Source organism: Artemia franciscana, chromosome 12 (assembly GCF_032884065.1).
Source record: "Artemia franciscana chromosome 12, ASM3288406v1, whole genome shotgun sequence".
Lineage (NCBI taxonomy): Eukaryota > Metazoa > Arthropoda > Branchiopoda > Anostraca > Artemiidae > Artemia > Artemia franciscana.
This window is the reverse complement of record NC_088874.1, coordinates 29,229,238-29,242,482: the sequence shown is the minus strand read 5'-3', so window position 1 is coordinate 29,242,482 and position 13,245 is coordinate 29,229,238. Positions and strand designations below refer to the sequence as shown.

Here is a 13,245-nt window from a genome sequence, read left to right as displayed (position 1 = left end):
AAACTAAATGCCTTAGACGCATTGCAGGGATCACCTACATTGACTGAGTCTCAAATGAAGACCTCCAAAAACTACTCTGTTGTCCCCGCACCATCATGGACTGGGTCAGAAACCAGCAACTCCATGGGCTTGACCATATCCAGCAAATGTTGGCCAACCAGCTCCCAAAAATCACATTCAAAGGATGGGTTCACAGCACGTGCCCCAGAGGCCCACCTCATAAGAGATGGACCAACAACTTCAAGGCCAATAACCTCCCCCAGCTACTTCATCTAGCGCCAGATAGATTGAACTACCGTTGCCACATCCATCATTTGTTAAGAAGAGAAGAAGCCCCAATACAGCCACAAAGGCTGGATGAGACTTAAGTCAAAGTCAAGTCTGGAAATAAAAAAAAAAGAGAAATTATATGTTCTATTTGTTTTTCACCAGCCTATTTGAGAAAAATCATTTGTCACAACAATATACCCATGGTTGGCTCAGAATCTCTCTAAAATGCTTCAAACAGAAGGAATTTTAAAAACAATTATACTGATTGGCAAGAAGAATATTAACATAACTCTCTAAACTTGGCACTTTTTAAGACAATTTTTAGCAAAGCAAATGCAAAACTTTAATGGTGTGCTATGTCATCTAAAAAAAAAAAAAAAAAAAAAAAAAAAAAAAAAAAAAAAAAAAAAAAAACCATTAAAATATGTCAGATGTATTTTGATATGAGATGCCTCAAAGACTTTTAGTTGAATCTATGAAATGAAGGGACAGATATTCCTTTACATTTTATACAACATGTAAAAGAAAAACAGCTCAAATTTTTTCACAAAAGAAGAAGCTTGATGTAAAAAAATAAATTAATTTTTAACAGAAAGCAACTGACATCAATGAAATAAAAAAATTCATGGAGAATAAATAATATAAGCCATATATTTAACCTATAATGAGGTGGCATAAAAGATTATTTCTGAAATTAGAAAGAAAAAACAGTGTTATGGCTTAAAGTTCTGCTCAATCAACCAGCATTGTCTTTTCAGAACTAAGGCCAGAGAAAAGGAAACTAATAACCAAAAAAATAAGGCACCCAAAAATTTCAGGACCCTCTAGAGGGAAAAGAAGTAGAAGTAGGTACTTCAAAATACCTTCCTGGGACATACTTTAGCCTGTAGACACATCCCTGAAAGTTTCATTTTCCTAGCCTAACCTCATTCAAAGATAGCCAAAAGTAGCTAAAGTAATATTCTATCCATACTTTACCTTAAAAACCCAGTTTAAATAACAATCTCAACAATTATAGACTATATAAAAGGCTATAGGTATTGCCCTAATCATTCTAAATTTGTTTCAACTAAAAATAATAGGATGATTTAGAAACCTGTTTGATATAGTAATATTTGCCTAACTCACCAATGTGATAGCTGCATTCCTAAGAACCAACCTTTTTAATAACCAAAAAAACTTTTCTTCTGGACTCCTTATCAAGCTTAACCTATGCAAGACGGCCTAGAACACCAAAAACCCTTTAGATCATAAGGAATATGCTTAAGATTACTTTAAGGTCACTGATATGCTAAGATTATTTCTACTATTTACAGTCTCCTTGTATTTTAGACATAACGATTTCACATGTTTATCCATTTAAAAAAATATGTAACATTGACGTCACTTGTCCTCAATAATCTTTTTTTTCGGGGTTAGAAAGTGCAAGCCCCCGGACAAGTAATCCTGAGCGTTCGAGCGAATAATCCGAGTAACCTTTGACGTCATGTGCGTCTCATAAAACGCTTCGATTAGTTAGATAGGTAATCGGATAAGTAAAAGAACTCGGGGAAGAAGAAAAGAATAGCTTCTACACTGTTTACAAAATCCGGGATCTGGTAGAACATTCAAATCATGGCAAAGAAAACAAAAGTAAAAGGAAAATCTCGTCAAGATAAATACTATTTTCTAGCTAAGGAAACAGGTAGACTATGTTTTTCTTTATTTTTAGAGTTGGGTGACTTGGGCTGGTCTAAGTCATATTGAAGGACACACTTTTTTCAAATTTGCTTTGTTTGGCATTATGAACCCATTGTAAAGTTTATCAGACTCTTTTATTATAAGCAAATGTATGTTTAATAGATGATTGAAATTATCAACTGAGCATTGAACTAAAAGGCAAATATTGTGTGGTTGGCCACTTCTAAAGGAAACATGTTAAACAAATTGGTAAATATTGATTAATTCATATTATTCACTTATAAATAAAAGAAAACTCTTGATGCCATTTTTATGCCCTTTCTGAATACCGTAATTGCTTTTCTTTCAAATTCAGTTTTAAGACCTTTTTGAACCCTTGAAAATTATAATTTCTTTCTATGTTTTATTTTTTACCTTAAATTACCTTAAATCACATTTGCCAGCGAGATAAGGTGGTAGATCCTCCTGTAGTTCTTGCTGGTGGTGAGTGATGTAATTATGTTGGCTTAGCTTCCCAGTCCAGCCTCCACTTGGCCCTCTCCCAGTCCCTGTTGACTCCAGCCTTGAAGGAGTGGGGTGTCTCAGCTTGGATGGTAGACTCGGATAGGCTATTCCAGAGGGGGACCACCTGAATGGAAAAGAAACCACGTCGTTCCCTTCTCCAACATCCAGGCAGGTGAAGCTTAAGACTGTGACCTCTTGAATTGTTAGCCAAAGAGGGGGTGAAGATCTGGTTCAGGTGACCAGATTTGAAAATTTTGCATGCCATGATCACATCTCCTCTATATCTTCAATAGGTGAGGGTTGGAAGTCTCAGAGATCCTAGGCGATCCTGGTAAGGGACTTTATTTAAGCCACAGACCAGTTTGGTTGCTCTCCTTTGGACACTTTCAAGGGCTCTTGTGTCCATTTTATTTTGGGAAAAGGCCAAAGTCAAGCCAAACTCAAGGTGGGGACAGACAAGGGATTTATAAAGTTTTATAACCACACATGACTTTCTGGTTACAAAAGAGTGCTTAATGAGTTCGAGAGCTCGATTAGCTTTTGCAGCCTGAGCCTGAGTGTGGCTGTGGAATTTTAAATCTTTGTCCACAATGATGCCTAAGTCTCTTTCCTCAGCAACTGCTTCCAACTGATCACACCCTATATGGTAGGGATGGTGGGGGTTATTGTGCCCTAAGTGCAGTACCTTGCATTTTGTTGCATTGAATTGTAGGGCCCAAGTTGATGACCAAGAGGATAGCCTGTCAAGGTCCAGCTGAATGCAGGCTCTTTCTTCTTCAGTTTCAGCAGGCCCAATGAGCTTACAGTCATCAGCATATAATGTTAAAAGGTTGCATAGATAAGTTGTACAGTTGTTAATATATATGCTGAACAACGTTGGCCCAAGGATGGTTCCCTGTGGGACACTGCTTATAACCGGGGAAGTGGAGGAGAAAACTGGATTGCCATTATCAGTGTAGATCATGACACGTTGAGATCTGCCAGTTAGGAATGCTCCAATCCAATCAATCACATCCTCATGCACCTGATAAGCTCTAAGCTTCAGCAACAGGTATGAGTGTTCAACTTTGTCAAAGGCTTTGGCTTGGTCAAGTAAGATAATGTCTACCGGTTTACCCATATCCAAAATTTTAGTTGCATGATCATATGACTGAATAAAGTTGGTGTCGATTGACCTGCCCCTGCAAAATCCATGTTGTCTATCGCTAATAAGTGTATTTTCTTCTAAATAATTTATAAGAGCATGGTTAATGATACCTTCCATGATATTGCAAATGGCTGAGGTTAGGCTTATTGGTTGATAATTTCCTGGGTTATCCTTGTCACCTTTCTCAAAAATTGGTATAATATTTGCTGTTCTCCAATCATTTGGTACTGACTTTTTGGCCAGGGACATGTTGAATATTCTGGAAAGGGGGAGGGAAATGTGAGCAGCAGATTCTATCAAAAGCCTAGGGTGGACATTATCAGGTCCAGCAGCTTTGTTGGAGTTTAAACTTCTTAGTATTTTAAATACATCTTCTTGAGTAATGATTACAGGGGACATTGGGTTGTGTACTGTTACAGGAGGTATGGTTGGGAGTGTAATGTCAGGTGGCTTAGAGGTGAAGTTTATGCAAAAGCTGGCATTCATGCAATCAGTGATTTCTTTCGGGTCATTAGTACTGGAGCCATCTGATTTTTTTAGCCTGTTGGTGCATCGACGGGAAGGGTTGTTAGCTGTAACATAGCGCCAGAACTTTTTTGGGTTTTTCTTTGACTCATTTGCAATAGATTCTTCATGGTCTTGGATAACTTTTCTTGTCATGTTTCTCAGCTTGTTTTGGAGCATGGCGAATTTGTTGTGATGGTTGTCACACTTGCATTTTAGGTATTTATTCCATGCTCTATTTTTCTTTCTGATAATTTTCTTAATATTCCTGGGAAGGTATGGAAGAGTCTTTGGTTTATCTGACCAATAAACCTTTGTATGCTTCCTACATGCACCTAGTAAAGTAGACTTAAAACGATTCCAACTAGATTCAATGTCTGTCTCATCTGATAATCCCTCATCCCAATTTATATTAGCTAGTTCTTCACGGATTAAAGCATAATTGGTAAAAGTTCTCTTAAGTTTACCATCACGACTATGGTTAATATTAATGTCATTCATTATACATATGTGGTCACTTGCACCAATAGCTGGGAGGTAACAAGTGGAAATAATCCTCTCAGGGTCATTTGTAATAAGGAGGTCAAGTAATGATGGTTGTTGTGAATGTCTAAATCTAGTGGGTTGCATTATTATCTGAGTTAGGAAGTTGTCAGCAAGGGTTTGGATGGTTGTGTAGGAGGGGTTATTAGGGGGTGAGTACCCAATACCTTCAGACCAACAAACTTCTGGCATATTAAAATCACCATAAAGCACAAGTGATGAATTTAGATTACATAAGATCTGTATTACGTTAGAAACTGCTTGATGAGATACTAGTTGGTTTGGAGCTGATGGGCTATGGTAAAGCACACCAATATTCACAATTTCAAATCCAATTAGAAGTCTAACTAATACATGTTCCACCCAAGTATTAGTAGGTTGAGAAATAGAAAAATCAATTTTATCTACCTTAATTCCAAGCCTAGTGTAGATAGCCACTCCTCTTCGACACAGGTTACTATCTAGGTTGCTCAGGAGTAAGTATCCAGGGATTTGAATATGTGCGTCTTCCAATTTGGTCAAAGAGTTCTTAGGACACGCCTCATAAACACAGAAAACATCTACATCCTTTTCATAAAGTAACACTTTTAGTTCTGAGAGTTTTGGCACTAAAGAATCAATGTTTGTATATAATATTCTTAGTTGCGTCCGTTTTCTTTGGCCGACTGGGCTGTTGCTAGTTCCGGCTTTTGAACTCTGATATGGATTTTTGTTGCCCAAACTAGCAGTGATGTAGTTGGTCTCAGACGAATCAGATGCAGCACTTGATGGAGAGACAGAGCTCAAAACCAAAGCCGCGGAAACAAAGGTTGAACTTCTAGAAGTCTTTCTGGCTAGGCTTGATACATTATTTACACTATTTACAAGGGATATGGGTAAGTCTAGTGAACCATCGAGCAAGGGGGGGAAGGACTCCCTCCCCCCGGGGATCACGTTTTTTGACACGATGGCGCCATCACAGATGACAAGGTTTTTTTCACTGGCTGCTGCACGCCTCTTTATCTCTTCAATTAGTTCTTTCCTTCTCTGGCGGTCTTCATTGGATGCATCAGCAAAGAATGAGATACTCCCCCTCCTCTCTCTTGAGGCCTTCAATATATCCATTTTTATTTTGTAATCATTTATAGAAAAAAGGATTGGGTTGGGTCTGTCTATGGTATTTGCATTCTTACCATTAGGTAGACGTTTCAAGTTAGTAATAGCCCGACATTAATTGAGTATTCATCTTTTAAGTAAGTTGAGATGAACTGAGCATTGTTGGTTTGCAGAGGAACGCCATAGGCAATCAGATTTAAGTCGTCTTCTGTTTCTGTCTTGCTCTTGTCTCACTATTTTGCGGACATCTGTTTTGAGACGGGTAGTTATAGAGTTTTCCACAAGTTTCTGCACATCATCTATGGAAACCTTTGATTGTATAGCCGTCTCAAGCGTTTCCACCATTTTCAGGATGAAAATGTCAAAACATTGATTTCAAACTTATTATTTCAGGGTAAAGCTTTAGTTTAAATACAAGCTGTCTAAACTGGAAACTATGTTACAAAGCAGCATAGTTTCCATACTATAAATGCTAATTCTAGAATTGTATCCATTTCTGATTGACCCTCCTCCTCCATGGGGCAAACTAAAAATGAGTAAAGTGGGCTGGTTCTTTAGATTCATCCCTGAAAGTTTCATTTTCCTAACCTAAACCCTTTCTGAGATAGCAAGAAGTCAATTAACTAGAATTTTACCCAAATTGTATTTTAAATACTAGCCTCCAGTCATCACTGATGATAAATGTTTAATTTTGTCACAAGCTGTCTAAACTGGAGACTATGCCTAAAGCAGCATAGTTTCCATACTATAGTACCTTGTTAAACCTTGTTTGAAAGGTTTTTGTATAAACCTTGTTTGAGGTTTTTTTGTAAGTTTTATCACTCTTTGTTGAATAAATATAGAACACAGACCTTTCCCTGCTGCCTGCAGGGCCCATGGACTAATATGCTTTGCTCTATAGGTAATGTTACCTGTAAGCAAGCCCACTTTATGCATTTTTAATCTTGGAGGGGATTATAGAAAGCTAAAAAATAGATGTGTTTCTCTGATAATAACAAAGAAACAATAGGTAATCATCAGAATCTTGCTATATCCAATAGCCTAATATGCACTTTAGACAGCTTGTGATTAAACTAAACATTTACCTCACTGGTAATTTCTGTAGAGTAGGAAGTCAAAAGATAAGTAAAAAACTCATACATCTATTAATGTTAGTATCCAAGATTGTTCACTTTTACTTTTGAGTTTAAACTAGCCAGCTGTGTCTGAACAAAACAAACTTCCAATTTTGCTTACAGATAATATTACTATAGAGCAAAGCATATTAGTCCATAAGCCCTGTGGGCAGTGGGGAGAGGTCTGTTTTCTGATTGGTTGAAATGTTAGTTGGTCAGAATACAGACCTTGCCCTGCTACAATACAAAAATATGTTGAACAAAATTAATTGTTATCAAAGTTTACTCAATGCAACTGCATGCCAGGGTTTCAACTAACAGAGGTCTATTGAAAAACCTTTGACTTGTAGAGGTAAAGTGAAAATTAAATGATGACTATTATACTGAGTTTTAAGTTATAGAGGTACCTTTTGAGTCACTTTGACTTACAGAGGTAAAATATAATCAAAAAAATTATTTCTAGTTATGCATGGTTTTTTCTTTGACTTAAAACAGATTTTTAATTACCTTAATTATGGTCAAATATGGCTGTGAAGCATGGGTGCTCCAAAAAGCAGATGAAAATTTACTAGGTGTTTTCCAGAGAAATTGCCTACAGATTGTTCTGGGTACCCAGCTGACTGACCATATTTCAAACAGTAGGTTGTACAAAAAATATGGTTCAATCCTGCTTTCTAGGGCTTACTTAGACTTAGGTCCTCCCACGCCTGAGGGTGCATAAGGCAGCAACAGTGGTTTGCCATGACAACCTGTCCTGAGCCTTTGACCAAAGCTCCTTCATTGAAGACCTTGCCAGCTTTGCCTCCTTCTCTAACATTCTACCAATGGTCATTTTGGGTCTCCCTGACTTGCAGAGGCCAGGGGGTATCCAACACCATATGTCAGGAGGTAGCCTTCCATCACCCATTTGCACCATGTGCCCAATACATCCATCATCACTCTCTAATGCCATCAAGCATGGGGGTATGATTTGTCTTGGTGTAAATCTCATCATTTCTTATTCTCTCAGTCCAATGTATATTCAAAATAGATCTTAGGCAGTTATTATTGAATGCCCATAGTTGTTTTCCTAGCTGTGCAGTGATACTCCAAGTTTCACAACCATATGTAAGGACAGAGAGGACATTGCTGTTATAAATTCTGAGTTTTAGCTTCTGGGAATATTTGCTATTTCTCCAAACATTTCTGAGGCAATTGAAGGCAGAGCCAGCCAGTGCTATTTGGCACAAAATTTCTCTTTCAGGATTGGCATCTTGCATAAGAATGCTGCCAAGATATTTGAACTCTCTCACTACTTCAATTTCCTTATTGTTGACCAAAAGTCCCTCAGCTAAGTCAGGAATGACTGCATTTGACATTGATTTAGTCTTGTTAGCATTTATGGAGAGTCTAATAGCATTTGCCACATGCCCAAGTTCATTTATATTGTGTTGTATAGCTTCCGATTTGTCAGCAAGGAGTTCCTTTTGTGGTTTCTGTTATTGGGAAAAAGTACTTTATACCATAGATTTGAGTTGTTTTTTTTTTTAAGTTGAAATGCTAGATAACTGTTCAGTTTTCCATATGTTTTCTATTTATTTGTTTCAAATTACTCTTATAAATTTATTTTATTGTATGATTTAGTATTTATCTGTTTCATTATTATATCTTCTTAGGGTACAGGAGTCGATCCTCATTCAAGTTATTGCAGTTGAACAGGAAATTTGACTTTCTACCAAAATGTAGAGTTTGCATTGATCTCTGTGCTGCACCTGGAGGTTGGATGCAAGTTGCCAAACAACAGATGCCTGTTTCGAGTCTTATCATTGGTAAGCTTCTTTCTTTCTTAACTTTTTTGGTGGCTTAGTGGGATTTATCTTCTTTTAACCTCATGCTATTACCTATCTACTTGTCCTTGTACTTGCAGCAGGCCCTGCATTTTCTGCCTCACTTAGCATCTGAAATGCAGACGTCTTGGAGAAACTGCTTACCTACTCTGCTGATGCTTTGCAATAATTTAGAACTTTTAGTGAATGATGATGAGGATGATTTATTGACTAAAATTTAGTAGTGGTTTACTATGCCTACTGGCTGTGCTAATCTTCGTTTTATGACCCTTCAGTCAGGAAGTACAAAAAGGGCTAGCTATCCTGTGCTTTGGTGCACCGTTTCTGTTTATCTACCCCAGATTTTTTTTTGTCAATATTGATTATTTCAATATTGCCTCACTTGACATCTGAAATGCAGATGTTCTGGAGAAACTGCTTACCAACTCTGCTGATGCTTTGCAGTAAGTTGGAACTTCCAGGTAATGCTGATGGGGATGATTAATTGATTAAAATTTAGTAGTAGTTTACTATACCTACTGGCTGTGCTAATCTCCGTTTTATGACCCTTCAGTCTGGAAATACAAAAGGGGCTAGCTATCCTGTGCTGTGGCGCACCGTTTCAGTTTATCCACCCCATATTTTTTTTAAACATTGATTATTTCAATATTACCTCACTTGGCATCTGAAATGCAAACGTTTTTATGGCACTATGGCCTGTTGATTCAGAAAAAATGGAAAAATTGAAGTATTCATAACTTATGAACGGTTGATCAGATCTTAATGAAATTTGATGTTTGGAAGGATATCATGTCTCAGAGCTGTTATTTTAAATCCCGACCGGATATGGTGACATTGGGAGGGAGTTGGGAGGGGAAAACCTAAAATCTTGGAAAATACTTAGAGTGGAGGGATCGGGATGAAACTTAGTGGAAAAATAAGCAGAAGTCTTAGATACGTGATTTACATAATTGGAATGGATCCGCTCTATTGGGGGGGGGGGGGGTAATTCTGAAAAATTAGAAAAAATGACATATTTTTAACTTACAAAGGAGTGATCAGATCTTCATGAAACTCCATATTTAGAAGTATCTCGTAACTCAGATCTGTTAGAGATCTGATATCTCTTAGAGAAGAGAGTGGAACGGATCCGCTCTCTTTGGGTTAGTTAGGGGGGGGGTTAATTCTGAAAAACAAATGCAGTATTTTTAACTTATGATTGGGTGATTGGATCTCAGTGAAATTGATATTTAGAAGGATATCGTGTCTCAAAGCTCTTATTTTAAATCCTGACTGGATCTGGTGACATTGGGGGGTGTTTGGGGTGGGGAACCTAAAATCATGGAAAACGCTTAGATTGGAGGGATCGGGATGAAACTTGGTGGGAAAAATAAGCAGAAGTCTTAGATACGTGATTTACATAATTGGAACGGATCCGCTCTTTTTTTTGGGGGGGGGGGGGGTAGTTCTGAAAAACTAGAAAAAATGACATATTTTCAACTTACGAAGGAGTGATAGGATCCTCATGAAACTCCGTATTTAGAAGGATCTCGTAACTCAAATCTCTTATTTTAAATCTCAACCGGATCCAGCGTAATTGGTGGGGGGCAGTTGGGGGGACCAGAAATCTTAGAAAATACTTAAAGTGGTGAGATCAGGATGAAACTGGATGGGAAGAACAAAAACCTGTCTAAGATACGTGACTGACATAATCGGACTGGATCTGCTCTCTTTGGTGGAGTTGGGGGGGGGGGGGTAATTTTGAAAATTGAGGTATTTGTAACTTACGAAAGGGTGACCAGAACTTAATGAAATTTGATATTTAGAAGGATCTTGTGCTTTAAAGCTCTAATCTTAAATTCTGACCAGATCCTGTGACATTGGGGGGAGGTTGGAGGGGTAAACCGGAATTCTTGGAAAACGTGAAAATTGGGGTATTTTTATCTAACGAATAGGTGATCGGATTTTAATGAAATTTGATATTTAGAAGGAATCCATGTCTCAGAGCTCTTATTTCAAATCCCGTCCAGATCTTTGACATTGGGGGGGAGTTGGAGGGGGAAATCTTGGAAAACACTTGGAGTGCAGGAATCGGACTGAAGCTTGGTGGATAGAATAAGCAAATGTCCTTGATACGTGATTGACGGAACCATACTGGATTCGCTCTCTTTGGGGGAGTTGGGAGCAGGGGTTCAGTGATTTGGCGAGTCAGGTGCTTCTGGACGTGCTAGGACGATGAAAATCGATAGGCATATCAGGGACCTGCACAAATTGACTTGATAAAGTCGTTTTCCCAGATTCGACCATCTGGGGGGCTAAGGGAGAGGAAAAATTAGAAAAAATTAGGTATTTATAACTTATGAATGGCTGATCGGATCTTAATGAATTTTGATACTTATAAGGACATCGTGACTCAGAGCTCTTATTTTAAATCCTGACCGGCATTAAGCCTCTTATTTCCCTTAAAATCAATCTATTTATTCATAGAAATTTGTTAGAGCTCATACCATATGATCTCTTGGCTCTTAGCTCTTCTTGCCTCGTCACAAGTGCCATATGAGCTCTTAGCTCTTGTTAAGAAACTGCTTGTACCTGTATACAGAAGATGGATTGTTTTTTTAAAGATAAAAAAGACAACACTACTACTGTTGCTAACAATTCACTGCAGCATCAAACCGCCCAAGACAGACACAGTTACGCACAGTCCTTCCCAACATCAATCTATTCATAGCTTCAGTCATTACCCCATCTCATGAAGTTTCTATTTCCTTTCAATCCTTCCATAGGACCTCTTTCCATCCCATTCGAGGACAATTTGCATTTCCTTTGGCCCCAGATGGTTGGCCAATTAGAACAATCTTTGGCAAGCTGTCATCCCTCATCCATAAAACTGGGCTAGTTATCTTAACCTTTCCTTTCATTATAGCTCAACAAAGAGGAATCAAACCAAGTTTTTTGTACACCTTATCGTTTGATTTACAGTCAGTCAAATGTGCACCTAAGGCTATTTGTAGGCATTTTCTCTTGAAAACATTTAATAAATCGTCCTCAGCCTTTCGAAGTGCCCGTGTTTCAGAGACATACCTGACCTGTCATTACCGTGACTTCCAGTATTCTAATCTTAGTTCATTGTGGATTCTATTCACTATGCTACCTGTTTTTCTTGAAGATATTGATTAAACTCTGAAATTGAAGATAAACTTTAAACCGAAAATATGATTAAAAAGTACCTAAAAAGGCGCCTAGCTTACCAGTGGAAGGTTGAATATGTGGCCAATAAGATAGTGGCAAGTGAAATGAGAGCTCGCTGACAGAGGATCCATTAACGTATAGCACATAGGTCTAAATTTATTGTTACAAAGTCTTTGAGTCATAACTGGCTATGCTGTACTGTAGATCTTAAGATCTTTCTGGTCTCATGTTCTTAGGGATTTTAAAACGAAATATTAGCTGGGATATTCGAAATTTTTGGAAACTGAAATTATTGTAGAAAATATCAGGGATGGATTCAGGGGAGGGCATGGGGATTGCGGCCTCCCCCCAAGATTTCTCTGGCACCCTCACTTGTTTTTTTCTCTTTTTAATAAACTTTTTAATTATTGGTGCCCTTCTCCCACTTTTTGTGGCTTTGATGATTTTCTTCTCTTCTGATGAATTTTCTTTCTTTTGTATTTTCTCTGTTTTTTTTATGCTCGGTAATAAATTGAGTTTGGTAATTATCGGGGCATTATTCTGGTCTCTATAGGTAGTAAATTACTACTACTACTACCCCCACCCCCTAATTAAAGTCGCTAATTATTATTATTCTGAAGTATTTTCTGTTCGCTTATTGCTTGACAAGAGTGAGTTTGGTGATTATTGAGGCATTAGTCTGGTCTCTATAAGTAGGAAATTACTACTACCACTACTAACAACCCACCGCAGCACCAAGCCACCTGAGGCAAACACAGCTACGTGCGCTCCTCCTTCATCACAATCTATTCAATGCCACTCTCTTTACGCCCTCCCAGAAAGTTCCCATTTCCTTTAAGTCTTTCTTTGTGACATCCTCCCACCCTAAATGAGGACGACATGCTTTCCATTTAGCCCTAGACAGTTGACCGAAATGACAATATTCGGCAATCTGTCATCCTTCATCCGCAGAACCTGCCCTAGCCATCTCAACTTTTGTTTCATTATAGCCCTAGAAAGCGGAATTGAACCACATTTTTTGTATAGCCTACTGTTTGAAATACGGTCAATCAGCCGCGTACCCAGAACAATCCTTAGGCAATTTCTCTGGAAAACATCTAGCAAATCTTCATCCGCTTTTTGGAGCGCCCATGCTTCAGAGTCATATTTGACGACTGTCGTCACTGTAGCTTCCAATATTCTGATCTATTCCTCAAACTTTTGGCTATTCTATGCCTTGGGTATTCTACTTTTAATATCTTCACTGCTCCCAGCGTCTTTACTAATAATACTACCAAGGTAAGTGAATCTGCCCACCTTATCAATCTTTTCGTTACCCAACGTCATCTTTTCATTTTCACTTATTCCTAGCCTTGGGGATTTAGTCTCCTTAACATTAATTTTCAAACCT

The 13,245-nt window shown here is 38.1% G+C and overlaps 1 protein-coding gene across 1 annotated transcript in view; it reads left to right on the top strand.

Moving 5' to 3' along the window:
- Positions 1-1,805: 1,805 nt before the first annotated feature.
- The window catches only part of LOC136033966 (pre-rRNA 2'-O-ribose RNA methyltransferase FTSJ3-like), a 63,323-nt gene continuing 51,883 nt past the window's right edge, over positions 1,806-13,245 (top strand). The window contains exons 1-2 of the mRNA XM_065714992.1: positions 1,806-1,954; positions 8,514-8,666. Of these exons, the coding sequence (XP_065571064.1) occupies positions 1,885-1,954; positions 8,514-8,666 (223 nt within the window). The 5' untranslated portion in view covers positions 1,806-1,884. The remainder of the gene's footprint in view (positions 1,955-8,513; positions 8,667-13,245) is intronic.